This window comes from Homarus americanus, unplaced genomic scaffold (genome assembly GCF_018991925.1).
Source record: "Homarus americanus isolate GMGI-L3 unplaced genomic scaffold, GMGI_Hamer_2.0 scaffold20465, whole genome shotgun sequence".
Lineage (NCBI taxonomy): Eukaryota > Metazoa > Arthropoda > Malacostraca > Decapoda > Nephropidae > Homarus > Homarus americanus.
This window is the reverse complement of record NW_024756914.1, coordinates 10,498,911-10,513,955: the sequence shown is the minus strand read 5'-3', so window position 1 is coordinate 10,513,955 and position 15,045 is coordinate 10,498,911. Positions and strand designations below refer to the sequence as shown.

At 45.5% G+C, this 15,045-nt stretch overlaps 2 protein-coding genes across 4 annotated transcripts in view; one reads left to right on the top strand and one right to left on the bottom strand.

Annotated features, from left to right (window-relative positions):
• Positions 1 to 2,281, bottom strand: part of LOC121857257 (myoneurin-like) — a 35,872-nt gene extending 33,591 nt beyond the window's left edge. For all 3 annotated transcript variants that reach the window (XM_042353247.1, XM_042353246.1, XM_042353245.1), the window contains exon 1: positions 2,138 to 2,281. In XM_042353247.1, the coding sequence (XP_042209181.1) occupies positions 2,138 to 2,182 (45 nt within the window). In that variant the 5' untranslated portion in view covers positions 2,183 to 2,281. The remainder of the gene's footprint in view (positions 1 to 2,137) is intronic.
• A 1,820-nt stretch (positions 2,282 to 4,101) lies between these two features.
• LOC121857301 (mucin-2-like) lies at positions 4,102 to 4,989 on the top strand. The gene has a single exon (XM_042353290.1). The coding sequence runs from the start codon at positions 4,102 to 4,104 to the stop codon at positions 4,987 to 4,989; it is 888 nt and encodes a 295-aa protein (XP_042209224.1).
• Positions 4,990 to 15,045: the final 10,056 nt, after the last annotated feature.

Sequence of the window (15,045 nt, the reverse complement as noted above, 5' to 3'; positions counted from 1 at the left end):
AGGAGGAAAATCCATCTAAGATATGTCCATTAAAAAGACCTTTTCATGTACTGTATTGTACAAAGAAAATTAATAAAAACTGGTTGAAGCATTGTCAAATAAAGTTTATGTACACCTTATTATAAAGTACTGATATCATTACTTCTATCAATGTGGACCTGTGCAGCATCTCTGAATGGGGAGGTACAAACTTGGTTAGGTTCAATAGTAATAAAACTCAATATTTACCAATTACACTTTGTAAATTAGATGATCTCTCACCAATTACATTTCAGGATGCTATCATCCTGCCAAATTCTGAAATAAATATGTTAGGCCTCACCATTTCCTCCAATATGTCCTGGAAATCACACATCCTTAGTATAGCTAAAGCTGCCTCCCGAAAGTTGGGAATGCTGTACAGATGCCGCAGCTACTGCACTCCTGAGCAGTTGTTTCAAGTATATAAGGGATTCATTCGTCCTCACTTGAAGTACTGCTCTCATATCTAGGGTGGCTCTTCTTCTGTCCAACTATTAGATAGGGTGGAATCAAAGGCATTTCGTCTTATTAACTCTCCTCCTTTAGTCGACAATCTCTCTTCCCTTTCTCTTCAACACAATGTTGCTTCGCACTCTCTCTTTTACAGGTACTTTATCGGGCAATGTTCGGTGGATTTGGCATCCTGTGTACCGCCGGCAAGGCCATGGGCTCGTAACACACATCTTGCCCGCGGTGCCCACCGTTTCTCTGTGGATGTCGGTCACACGAGAATAACCCGTTATAGTACCTCCTTCTTTCCTCACACAACCAAACTGTGGAATGATCTGCCTTCTTCTGTGTTTCCATACTTATACAATCTGTCTCACTTTACAAAGATGGTTTTCTGGCATCTTCGTGGTGTAGATTAACACAATATAACCTTTTAGTTCTCTATTTTTAATTTCTTTGTTCTTTTTTTTTCGCCCCCCCAGGCCCCGTTGTGGGTCGTTTGACCCGTGCCCGGGTGGGCTAATTCCCGTAAAAAAAAAATTATTTTTAAATAATCTTTGTGTCTGTAATATTGAAAATTGGAAACCTGACAGCCAATGGACGAAAATTAACCTAGGTTAGGTTTGGTTTCAACAGTGATTTGGAAGTTGAAATTGTTATGAGAATAGGTTTTTGAACTTATTATCATAGCAAAAAGGAGCCACAGCCATTAAACGAATATTTACCTGCCATGGGTGTCCTTTACCGAATCTTATCCTTCAGACATTGATTTGTACCCCCAAGTTTAACCAAATTCTCTAACGTTCCTGGATAAGCTAAATCCCCGTTCCAGAATATGGTAAATTTTTACTTTAGGACATGAGTCCCTTGGGGTTGACCAATAAGTTTTTCCAGTGTATGTTGGTGTGTTTTAAGCGAATCTGACCTTCATTTTTGTCGGAAATCGCTCATTTTTGCCCCACCCTGACCCCCCAACAATAAGGGGGGAGAGCCTGGGAAATCTGGGTTTTTGGTTGGGGGAGAACACGAAAACCAGTCATCTAACCTAACCTAAATGTTTCAGTAGTTTAAAACTTTTGGGCGCGCCATGTCCGAAAGTATAATACCTTGGTCAGAAGTGGAGAGAAAGATCGTCTTCCTCGTAAAACTCCGCAATAAACTTAAAATAATTATAGCAGCACGAAACGCACCTAACCTCCACCACAGCCATTGTCAGACTGGTCATTGAAATTCAAATCCATACCCAAGCTGCTTCCTTCAAAAAAATTCAAATGTGATTGATTGAAAAAAAATTGCGTTATGATATCGATACATCATTGATCACGAGCGGATGACTGACACATGCATGATCCATAATAAACTCGGTTCCACGCAGATAACCTCTTCAGACAAAGACTGAAAAGTACGTAAAATCAAATAAATTAAATTGTGTCACTATTTTCCATTTGTGACTACTATAAATGGGGTTCAAAATGCTCAGAGTAGGGAGATGTAAATGTTTCAGTAGTTTTAACTTAGGGGGTCTCTGTGTACTGAAGTAAATTAATACCCAGAATATTACCCAAGTTATCAATACCTGTATATACTGTAAATGTCTAAATTCGCTGGTTTACTTGCACACACTCCTTCTATAGTCTCAGAAACATTTAATACACAACTAATTTACCTGGAGACTTTTAGTTATCTTTATATCACACTGTAAGGTGAACATAGTGAAGTCTTCCTCCTATAATGACTGACTCCTTCCTGTGGTGTTAACAGTGTTGCCAGGCGTCACTCGGCTGCTGGCAACACTGACTTGTTTACACATCCGGGTGCCGTTCATCATCAATTGATTTTCCTTTAATTAATTATACCCCAGAGGAGATTATTTTATTGAACTATAATTATCCAATAGTTAGCATAATATATTAAATTGTACTTGTACTTGTACTTCTTAAATTTTAAAGAACCTCCGGCCACTATTTAATAATACAAATTAACTATAAATTTATTTTAAAGGAATGTTTGACTACTCTTGGGCGCCCACATAAGTTAAGGCCAACAGTGAACTTATTATTTTATTTCATCATTTCACTACTTATCACCTTACAGGTTTTTCTGGTGAGTTACTTTTGTTACTTTGTTATGATCTTTACTGGCCTGTGTTAATATAGGAACAAGGAATATATAGGCTATACAGTGAACCCAAGGTATACATGAGTTTCCTTATAGTATGTAACGCAACATGGCATAAAAGATAGTATAGATTATTGTTTTAGTGCGATTGGAGCCACTGATACTGAACAAAACACTAGCAATCACTCATCAGCGACTCGTCCAGCGTACTGACTGGCCAGCCCCGCCCCTTTGTTCCTTTTATTAACAGCAAAGGCTTATTGGCGGCGGCACATTGGAACTTTCCTCCAAACATGTTTGGCAAACAGCAAAACAAAGAGACGTTTGCGTCACACAGAGATGACAAAATAACTGATGCCTGGGACAAAATAATCAAAACACCTAGTTTACAAACATTATAATGTAGTGGATACTCTCCCCTGCTGATCACCTGCCGCTCGCTTACCAGCCAGTCAGCTTACAGCACATGACATAAATGCTAGTGACAGGGGGGAAGGATAAAGGGAGGATTGAAGTGAATTTTAGAAGGAGGTAAAGGTGCCGTGGCTAAACACAGCTTGCGTGAGAGGGTTTAAGTTGGAGGCAGCAGCAACTCGCCCAGACGCGGCGAGGAGGCGGGAGGACAGAGTCAGGTGAGCGTCAGGTTGCAGTGGATTCCTCCCCTACAAACGCCGTGTGTCGCTGACTGGCCGACCCCTCTCGAATCTACCGGCGTATCCCTCGTGGTCAAGGTCAGGTAACCAGCGACGCTGAACAAAGCTGGGGCCTACCATCAAGCCACGCCTACACCCGCTATATCAGACCTCACCTGGCCATCGTCGACCTCTTTCTACTTACCGTCACCAGCAAGCAACATCTCCCAACAGCTCCATACACACGCTCCCTCAGAAAGCTCCTCGCCCTACAGGAACTCTGAGCAAGCTTCGCTCGACTTAGTATCTCTTTAACACTGTGCTGTGCAACAATATATATACGGGAAACACATTGTGATTTTCTATTTCTACCTCAATCCTGAGTGTTGGATATATTTCATGTACGTACGTTGTGAGGCCAAATAAGAGACCCTGACAACCTGCCACGACAGTACACTACAATTGGTGACCCCTGGAGCCGTGAACACTACACTCCTTTCTGCTGCCTGACTCCTGGAGCTAAGAAGATCGTCCTGCCTGCTGCCAGCCTAGGCCAACCGCCTTACCTGCACCACGTGCTACCCCACTCCTCCACGATGACACCATCCACACCACGTGCTACCCCACTACGACACGATGACACCATCCACACCACGTGCTACCCCACTACGACACGACGACACCACCCGCACCACGTGCTACCCCACTACGACACGACGACACCAACCGCACCACGTGCTACCCCACTACGACACGACGACACCACCCGCACCACATGCTACCCCACTACGACCTGGCACTACCGCACTGACACGTGACACCACCGCACCGTGCTGCCCCACTTCGACCGCACGACACCACCGGCACCACAGCTGCCACTATGACCACAGCGGCCACCACGCACTCGACCGGCGGCACCGCTCGACCGACGCACCCGCGCCTCACGACCGACGGCACACCGCACCGTGCTGCCGCACTACGACACGGACACCACCGCACCGTGCTACCCCCTCCTCCGATGACACCCACCAGCACACGTGCTACCGCTTCACGACACGACGGCACTGCCGCGCCCGTGCCCCACCCACGTGCACCACCGGCACCACCGCCGTGCTACCCCTCTGACACGGCGACACCACCGCTGCTCTGCCTCGACGATCCCCCGCACGGCGACACAACCGCACCCAGTACTTCCCACTACGACACGGCGGCCACCACCGCACCGTGCTACCCCTCGACCGGCGACACCACCGCACCGTGCTGCCCCACTACGATGCAGCGACACCACCGCACCGTGCACTGCACTACGACCACGGCGACACCACCGCTGCGTGCTGCCCTGACCACGGCACCACCGCACCGTGCTACACTCACGACGGCACCACCGCACCCGTGCTACCCCTCGACCGTGGCACCACCCGCAGCGTGCTACCCCACTCGACACGAACCACCCGCACCACGTGCTACCCCACCTCGACCTGACACCTGCCTGCGTGCTACCCCACTGACACGGCGACACCACCCGCACCACGTGCTGCCCCCACTCACGACCCGGCGGCACCACCGCGCCGTGCTGCCTCGACCACGGCGGCACCACCCGCACCACGTGCTACCCCACTACGACCGCGACGGCACCACCGCTGCGTGCTACCCTGCGCGGCACCCCCACCACGCGCACCCCCACTACGACACGACGGCACCACCCGCACCACGTGCTACCCCACTACGACCACGACGACACCACCCGCACCGGTACTTTGACCGATGACACCACCGCACCACGTGCTACCCCACCACGACACGACGACACCACCGGCACCGTGCTACCCCACTACGACACGATGACACCACGCCGTGCTACCCATTACATCACCATCTCCGACCGTGTGATACACTTCTGCAAGAATGGACGGACGGATCTCTCTGACTTTCAACCACAACGTCGAGGACAGGTTAGATCATGTGGAAGCAATCCTCATCGGCTCACAAGCTACTGACGAGCAAAAATCGGCGCCCTGCTCTCCTCCTTGCCCACGGAAGTCGCCACACAAGTATCACGGACTATTTCCAACCCTCCAGAGAACAACAAATTCGATGAATGTTAAAGTCCAGTTGAGCGGGTAGTGTACTGTAGGACTAAGTGTGGATCATGGTTTGAGGGTCATACTATTTACGTCTGTGAACGTGTAGCGAACATAACTTCCACAGATATTGTAGTGGTTTTCTCCCCTGCAAACGCTGTTTGTCGCTGAGTAGCCGACCCCGCGAATTCCACAGTTTGTGCCTCGTGGTCTGGATCAACCAGCGCCGCCATACATCACGGAGGTCAACTACTACACGCCTCCCGCCATCACCTGACCTCGTGGTGAGCTTCTCTTTCACTGTGGGGTATGGGATTGTTCTCAGGATGGGCTTAGTGCTAGCAGGCGTGGTTACAAGCGTGATGTAGAGAGAGCTGGTTGGTGAGGGCGCTCAGAGGAGGACAGCTTGTGGGTCGCCATGCTCTCCGGCGGGAGCGAGGGCCGCCAGGCAGCGGCGGAGGAGGAGGTGTTGCTGGCTGGTTGGTGTAGGTAGAAAAGAGGGTGGTCACCACGAGGTCAGGTCTTAAATAGCGGAGGTAGGTGTGGCTTAGTAGTTGACCTCCGTCATGTAAGGGGGCGCTGGTTGACCTAGACCACGAGGCATACACTGGGGAATTCGCGGGATCGGCTACTCAGCGACAAACGGCATTTGTAGGGGAGAAATCCACTACGCTACCTCCACCAACCAGCCAGCAACACCTCCTCCTCCACCTGCCTGGCGGTCCTTGCTCCCGCCGGCGAGCATGGCGACCCACAAGCTGAGCATCCTCACCAATCAGCTCTCTCTACATCACGCTTGTAACCATGCTGCCTTCCCAGCACCAAGGTGCATTGTACATCCAATACAACATGTATACAGAGAGCACATTGCGAGTTTCCTTTCTTCATCCCATCCTGAGAGAGAACAAACAACCCGTACCCCACAAATGGTGAACCCCGGAGATTCGCACTCACACAGGATGGAGGAGAAACTGATCACTCTCCCAGTCTTCAAGCAAAATGTAAGACTGGCTTATCCACCCAGAAGCAGCTCTCATCGGCTCTACAACTACTGTCTCTAAACCGCAGGTTAGACACCCTAGAGCAGCTCTGCTACTCAAAGCAGACAGCCACTCCTATTCCTGCCCCAAGCACCACATCCTACCGACCCCAACACACCTGTCCTGCCTCAGACGCCGCCCCGGCCCAGCAGTACCCCCTGCCGCTTCTCCTGACGCGGCCCCTGCTCCTGAATGTGGACCCACACACCACTCTTTTCTCCCTCAGGTACTCCCTGCTAATGTCCTGCACCCTGCTGCTGTCGTGGACCCAGCTGCTGTCACGAGCCCTCATCCGCTTCTGCTGACGCAGCCCCTGCTCCTGACCCAGGCCCACACACCCCAGCAGGCGCATCTGACGACTCTGTACCTGCCTTGAGGGAAGCACAACATTCATCGCCTCCACACACCCTTTTTCTCCCTCTCTTCTCCCACAGATATTGTGTATCTAGACAGTTGTCTCTAGCGGCCGGCTCATCCATGCCATCGCCGTTGTCTCACATGTGGCATGCACCGCCCGTTCTGCCTCACATGTGCTATGCAACCCTGCAAACAACAAGTCTCCTACACCGCCTGGAGGGAAGGAGGGAGTATTGTAGTGGATTTCTCCCCTACAAACGCTGTTTGTCGCTGCGTAGCCGACCCCGCGAATTCCCCAGTGTATGCCTTGTGGTCTAGGTCAACCAGCGCCGCCCACGGAGCGGGGGTCAACTACTAAGCCACGCCAACCCCCGCTATTTAAGACCTGACCTCGTGGTGATCCCTCTCTTTCTACCTACACCAACCAGCCAGCAACACCTCCTCCTCCTCCGCCTGCCTGGCGGTCCTCGCTCCCGCCGGCGAGCATGGCCACCCACAAGCTGTCCTCCTCTGAGCATCCTCACCAACCAGCTCTCTCTACATCACGCTTGTAACCATGCTGCCTTCCCAGCACCAAGCTGCACTGTACATCCAATACAACATGTATACAGAGAGCACATTGTGAGTTTCCTTTCTCCATCCATCCTGAGTGTGAACCAAACATAACATACCCCACAAATGGTGACCCCCGGAGTGACACTCACAGGATGGAGGAGAAAGAACAAACATAACATACCTCCACATTACCTTGTGCTGTTTCGGCTGCACCCATGGATACGGCCATGGTTGTTGGGCGAACACTACCCGTGCCTAAAATTCATCCTCTTTATCGACATACTGTGAAGTTAAGGCGAGCCTCGAGGCGCAGTGGGCATCTATCAACCTCTGGTCAATGCCCATTTGTGGAACATCCGGTGCAAATGAACAGTGGCCTGTTTCGTCACTAAAACAGAACGAAAATATATTTTCAGTTTATTTATACATGCTAACACTATATCGGGAGTTGAAAATCAGAAAACTACTAAAAAAGTATTATTGCAATGTGTTTGTTGCCATCAACCGAATATCGGGAATTTTATCTTTATAAACAATAGTTTAGACTTTAGACAATTATTCTTAGACACTTTCTTCAAGAACGTTTCCTCGCAAACGATCTAGAACCCAGGTAATTAATATCCCAGTTTCGGTTGGTGGCTGGGTACTTAAACTTCGGGTGAAATAAGCTGGGTACTTAAACTTCGGGTGAAATAAGCTGGGTGCTTAAACTTCGGGTGAAATAAGCTGGGTGCTTAAACTTCGGGTGAAATAAGCTGGGTGCTTAAACTTCGGGTGAAATAAGCTGGGTGCTTAAACTTCGGGTGAAATAAGCTGGGTGCTTAAACTTCGGGTGAAATAAGCTGGGTGCTTAAACTTCGGGTGAAATAAGCTGGGTGCTTAAACTTCGGGTGAAATAAGCTGTGCTTAAACTTCGGGTGAAATAAGCTGGGTGCCAAACCCCGGGTGAAATAAGCTGCACTTAATCTTCGGGTGAAATAAGCTGGGTGTTTAATCTTCAGGGTGAAATAAGCTGGGTGCTTATCTTCGGGTGAAAGGTTGGTGCTGGCTCTTCAGGTAATTAAGCTGCGCTTATTCAGGTAAATTGCTGGGTGCTTATTCTGTAAAAGGTTATGTTGCGTTAATCTTCAGGTGAAATAAGCTGGGTACTTAATCTTCGGGTGAAATAAGCTGGGTACTTAATCTTCGGGTGAAATAAGTTGTGTTAATCTTTCAGGTGAAATAAGCTGCGCTTAATCTTCAGTGAAATAAGCTGGGTGCTTAATTCGCGAAATAAGGTTAAGCCAGACCTCAGGTGAAATAAGGCGGGGTGTTTAATCTTCAGGTGAAATAAGGTGGGGTATCTAATCTTCAGGCGAAATAAGGTGGGGTGTCTAATATTCAGGTGAAATAAGGCGGGGTGTCTAATCTTCAGGTGAATAAGCTGGGTGCTTAATCTTCAGGTAAATTAAGCTGCGCTTATTCAGGTAATTAAGCTGCGTTTATTCTTCAGGTAAAATAAGTTATGTTGGGTGCTTAATTTTCAGGTGATATGTTGCGCTTATTCTTCAGGTAAATTGCTGGGTGCTTATTCTTCAGGTAAAATAAGCTGATGGGTTATTCTTCGTAAATTAAGCTAAAATATTCAGTAATTTAAGCTGGGTGCTTAGCTGGGTGTTTATTCTTCAGGTAAATTAAACTGGGTGCTTATTATTCAAGTAAAATAAGCTGATGTGCTTATTTTTCAGGTAAAATAAGCTGGGGTGGTTTATTCTTCAGGTAAAGTAAGCTGGGGTTCTTATTCATGTAAAATAAGCTGGGGTGCTTATTCTTCATGTAAAATAAGCTGGGATACTTTCTTCAGGTAAAATAAGCTGGGATGCTTTCTTCAGGTAAAATAAGCTGGGATGCTTTCTTCAGGTAAAATAAGCTGGGTGCTTATTCTTCAGGTAAATTAAGCTGGGTGCTTATTCTTCAGGTAAATTAAGCTGGGTGCTTATTCTTCAGGTAAATTAAGCTGGGTGCTTATTCAGGTAAATTAAGCTGGGTGCTTATTCTTCAGGTAAAATAAGCTATAAGCTGGGTGCTTAATCTTCAGGTGAAATAAGCTGGGTACTTAATCTTCGGGTGAAATAAGCTGGGTACTTAATCTTCGGGTGAAATAAGCTGGGTGTTTAATCTTCAGGTGAAATAAGCTGGGTGCTTAATCTTCGGGTGAAATAAGCTGGGTGCTTAATCTTCAGGTGAAATAAGCTGGGTGTTTAATCTTCAGGTGAAATAAGCTGGGTGTTTAATCTTCAGGTGAAATAAGCTGGGTGCTTAATCTTCAAGTGAAATAAGCTGGGTGCTTAATCTTCAGGTGAAATAAGCTGGGTGCTTATTCTTCTGTAAATTAAGCTGGGTGCTTATTCAGGTAAATTAAGCTGGGTGCTTATTCTTCAGGTAAAATAAGCTATAAGCTGGGTGCTTATTCTTCAGGTAAAATAAGCTATAAGCTGGGTGCTTAATCTTCAGGTGATATAAGCTGGGTGCTTATTCTTCAGGTAAATTAAGCTGGGTGCTTATTCTTCAGGTAAAATAAGCTGATGTGCTTATTCTTCAGGTAAATTAAGCTGGGTGCTTATTCAGGTAAATTAAGCTGGATGCTTATTCTTCAGGTAAATTGAGCTGGGTGTTTATTCTTCAGGTAAATTAAAGTGGGTGCTTATTATTCAAGTAAAATAAGCTGATGTGCTTATTTTTCAGGTAAAATAAGCTGGGGTGGTTTATTCTTCAGGTAAAGTAAGCTGGGGTTCTTATTCATGTAAAATAAGCTGGGGTGCTTATTCTTCATGTAAAATAAGTTGGGATACTTTCTTCAGGTAAAATAAGCTGGGATGCTTTCTTCAGGTAAAATAAGCTGGGATGCTTTCTTCAGGTAAAATAAGCTGGGTGCTTATTCTTCAGGTAAATTAAGCTGGGTGCTTATTCTTCAGGTAAATTAAGCTGGGTGCTTATTCTTCAGGTAAATTAAGCTGGGTGCTTATTCAGGTAAATTAAGCTGGGTGCTTATTCTTCAGGTAAAATAAGCTATAAGCTGGGTGCTTAATCTTCAGGTGAAATAAGCTGGGTACTTAATCTTCGGGTGAAATAAGCTGGGTACTTAATCTTCGGGTGAAATAAGCTGGGTGTTTAATCTTCAGGTGAAATAAGCTGGGTGCTTAATCTTCGGGTGAAATAAGCTGGGTGCTTAATCTTCAGGTGAAATAAGCTGGGTGTTTAATCTTCAGGTGAAATAAGCTGGGTGTTTAATCTTCAGGTGAAATAAGCTGGGTGCTTAATCTTCAAGGAAATGGCTGGTGCTTATTCTTCAGGTAAATTATAAGCTATAGGTAGCTGGGGTGCTTAATCTTCAGGTGATATAAGCTGGGTGCTTATTCTTCAGGTAAATTAAGCTGGGTGCTTATTCTTCAGGTAAAATAAGCTAATGTGCTTATTCTTCAGGTAAATTAAGCTGGGTGCTTATTCAGGTAAATTAAGCTGGGTGCTTATTCTTCAGGTAAATTGAGCTGGGTGTTTATTCTTCAGGTAAATTAAACTGGGTGCTTATTATTCAAGTAAAATAAGCTGATGTGCTTATTTTTCAGGTAAAATAAGCTGGGGTGGTTTATTCTTCAGGTAAAGTAAGCTGGGGTTCTTATTCATGTAAAATAAGCTGGGGTGCTTATTCTTCATGTAAAATAAGCTGGGATACTTTCTTCAGGTAAAATAAGCTGAGATGCTTTCTTCAGGTAAAATAAGCTGGGTGCTTATTCTTCAGGTAAAATAAGCTGGGTGCTTATTTTTCAAGTAAAATAAGCTGATGTGCTTATTCTTCAAGGAAAATAAGCTGAGTGTGCTTATTTTTTCAGGTAAAATAAGCTGGGGTGCTTATTATTTAGGTAAAATAAACTGAAAATAAAAGATATCAACTACTGTACATGTAGTACTGTTTAGAAAGCAAACAATAATGCATGTAACCTAACCCACCACATGTTGTCAATTGCGTCCAGATTGAGCAACTTTGTATCGTGTTTCGGGATGGGAAACAAGAAACATCCGAAATCGTGTTTCTGGACTGTTGCTAGACAGTCGCGCAAAATATTTTTATTTTTCTGAGACAGTCGCGAAACAGTCCAGAGACAATGTTGCGCATCAATGTATCTCACTCAGTGTGTTCGTGGTCTAAGAGTAATATATAGACCAACAAATCTTGACAAGGTATAGAAGGATAATTGACCAATTATAATTGGTCAATTTGTAGTAGAGGACATAATTCGATATTGTTTGTTTTTTAATGATAAGTTTAAAAACGACGATTTTCATCTGTGACACTTTTGGCGCCCTTTACCCATAACCGAGATATCGGGAGTTGAAAATCAGAAAACTTGCCGTACAAAAAGTGACAATTACGGTCAGCAGCTGGTGGGCCAGACAGATCAACACTGACAGTGACATCATGTTACTATAGGTCAATTAATTATTTGATCGGTGCATCGGTCAAAAAATAATTGAATGGTGTAAGTTGTCGTGTAAGAAGGTCGTTCAGATATCTAGACGGTCCGTCCCTCGTAACGATCTTCAGGAGTGAAGTGCTTCCCCATCTGGAGTACTGTCACCCCATCTGGTCCCCGAGATATGCTAGGGACTGTCAGTTGGTTGAAAATGTTCAAAGGAGGGCCACCAGACTGGTGCCTGCACTTCGGCACCTCAGCTACCCTGAGAGATTGGAGCGCCTGAACTTGCCTAGCTTATACTACAGACGGGCAAGGGGGGACCTAGTTGAGGTGTATAAGCATCTCAGGGGCACTACTCAGTTGAGTGTCCTTACTTGGAGCTGGCGGACGCTCGCCCCACAAGGGGTCACAGCTCAAGATTGAAGAAGCCGCAAGTCCAGAAACCGTGAGGGCAAACTTTTTCGGAGTGAGGGTTGTAAACTCTTGGAACAATCTACCAGAGAGTGTTGTGACGGCACCGAGTGTGAGCTCTTTCAAGAGAAGACTTGACCAACACTGGAGCGGGTTCAGGTACATTCAGGAGCCGGTGCATGCCCAGTATTTGCCAACAGTGCGTGACAGAGACGTGACCGATCGCCCGGGCGGCTAGCGAGCCGATCTTTTGGTGAAGAATATAAATGAAAAGAGACGTGACCGATCGCCCAAGCGGCTAACAAGCCGATCAGTGGCGAAGAGGATAAAAGTAAAAGTAAGTGCATCGGTTGCATCGGCCTAGATCCGGCCCTGCTTTATGGAGGTAGATGTAGCGGTGGCCTCTTTGGGTGTACCTATGTTTGTTGACACTGGCCAACCCTGGTAGCCTGCCCTAGTGACCCAGTGTGCATGTTGCCCAATGGTCCCTATTATTTAGAGTTTCGACAACGCCTACAAACTATCTTAGTTTATTTACATGTTTACAAACGTATGCACATAGTTGAAGGCTTGTCTGCATATAAATAAAACTCAAACAAAAGCTTAAACTATTGCCTAATGAAACGTTCAGCATGTGTTCATCGGTGAGCGTGACGCGTCACTCCCTGCCCAGTTGTAGTGTTTACAGAACAGTATCGTGTACAGTATACTCGATATTTACGGAGTACAGGAAACAATTAAAACATGATGTATATCATTTCAGTCTATTCTATTAAAGATCTTAACTGTACTATTATATTACGTCACGTACAGTACAGTACAGTACAGTACATATTACCTGCCCAAGGAACCTTTTCTTTATTTTACTTTTATCCTCTTCGCCACTGATCGTTAGCCGCTTGAGCGATCGTTCACGTTTCTGTTACGCACTGTTGGCAAGTACTGGGAGTGCACCGGCTCCTGAATGTATCTGAACCTGCTCCCGTGCTGGTTAAGTCTGGTCTTGAATGAGCTCACACTCGGTGCCGTCACTACACTCTGGCAGATTGTTCCAAGCGTTTACAATTCTCACTCCGAAAAAGTTTGCCCCCACAGTTTTCTGGACTTGCGGCTTCTTCAACCTTCAGCTGTGACCCCTTGTGGGGCGGACGTCCGCCAGCTCCAGGTATGAACTCTCGACTAAGTAGTGCCCCTGAGCAGTGCCGGATTAACCATGAGGCACTTGAGGCACTGGCCTCAGGCCCCCCCGACTCTAAGGGGCCCCCAAACCCAAACATTCTCGAAGTTGAAGCATATAAGACATGAACTTCGTTCAACGATGTCCTAGCAACGTTTCAATTTTATGTCTCTTATGAACATTGAATGTGTTATTTTGCAGAAGCTTAATGAAATCAATATATATATATATATATATATATATATATATATATATATATATATATATATATATATATATATATATATATATATATATATATATATATATATATATATATATATGTATATATATATATATATATACCTTGAGGGTAGGGGGCCCCAAGTTGATCTGTGCCTCAGGCCCCTATTAAGCTTAATCCGGCCCTGCCCCTGAGATGTTTATAGACTTCTTATAAGTCACCACTTGCCCGTCTGTAGTATAAGCTAGGCAGTTGCAGGCGTTCTAATCTCTTGGGTAGCTGAGGTGCTGTAGTGCAGGCACCAGTCTTGTGGCCCTCCTTTGGATATTTTCCATCAACTGAGTCTCTAGCATACCTCGGGGACAATACTCCAGACGGGAAGCACCTCACTCTTGAAGATAGTGACGAGCGACGAACCATTCAGATATTTAAATGACCTTCTTATAAGACTTACTAGCTTAGTTGCCTGATTCACCTTCTTCTCACAATGCCCCGAGAACTAAGTTGTCATCATACACACCCAGGTCCTTTCACCGAAAAACCTGCACACATAATGGAGCACACACACACACACACACTACAGTACAGTACAATACAGTACAGTACAGTACAGTACTACAGTGCCACGAAGGAATTAATATTAGCGACACAGTAATTATATATATTCAGTAAAATATGCATACAAGTTTTCAATTTGCTTGGTATGTATGCTGTATTTATCTGCGGAGGACACTCCAACCATGTGTGTGTGTGTGTAACAGATCAGTGGTTGAGACAGGAGGTTAATAATGACTCACACAGTACTACAGGTGCCACCAGGGTTATTTTACCTTTAAAATATTTGCATAGTTGGTGAAGTTGGAAATTTCTTCTCGCTGCTCTCGATTTTATTATATGCTGTATACATTTTTATTTTTATTTCTATTTTTTCATAATTTTCTCATAAAACAGCGTAATTCATCTAGCTCTGCATTTTCTGAGTCCTCACAAGACAACATATACTGAAATCCTTGCAAGTCTTCTCCTTTAGTGAACCTTGAGGGAGGGTCTCCGCTAGACTTTCCACTCGCCGTTTATGGACAAATACTTTTACCTGTGTTGAGTGGGCCTTGCCTCGTCCTATCCAGTCATTCTCCACCTCCTCAATTATTTACTACGCACCTCTGTGTTAAGAACCAACGTCGGGGGTTTAATTTAGGTAGGTTGCCGTTTTGTGGTGTATATGTATGTAAAGAAAGCGTTTGTAATGTGTCTATTGACCTGGAAATCAGTGTTATGTTATTTTTAGAGTTGGATGACGCAGAGCTCATGCTTAGTGGATTTTACGCCCGTAGACTGCGTGGACGTCTCTCCTACTTGCACACACACACACACACACTCCTAAGAACGCTATTTATAGAGTCAGAGTTAAGCCTTTGAATTGGGCCTTTATGATGTGAAAAAATAAATTTGTGTATACTTGTAACTTAGATCAATGAAATTATAGATTGGATGAAATGTTTGGTTTTCATTGATACGACTTTTAT

Coding starts and splice junctions, on each gene's coding strand:
- LOC121857301 (XM_042353290.1), top strand. CDS start 4,102: ATGACCACAGCGGCCACCACGCACTCGACCGGCGGCACCGCTCGACCG.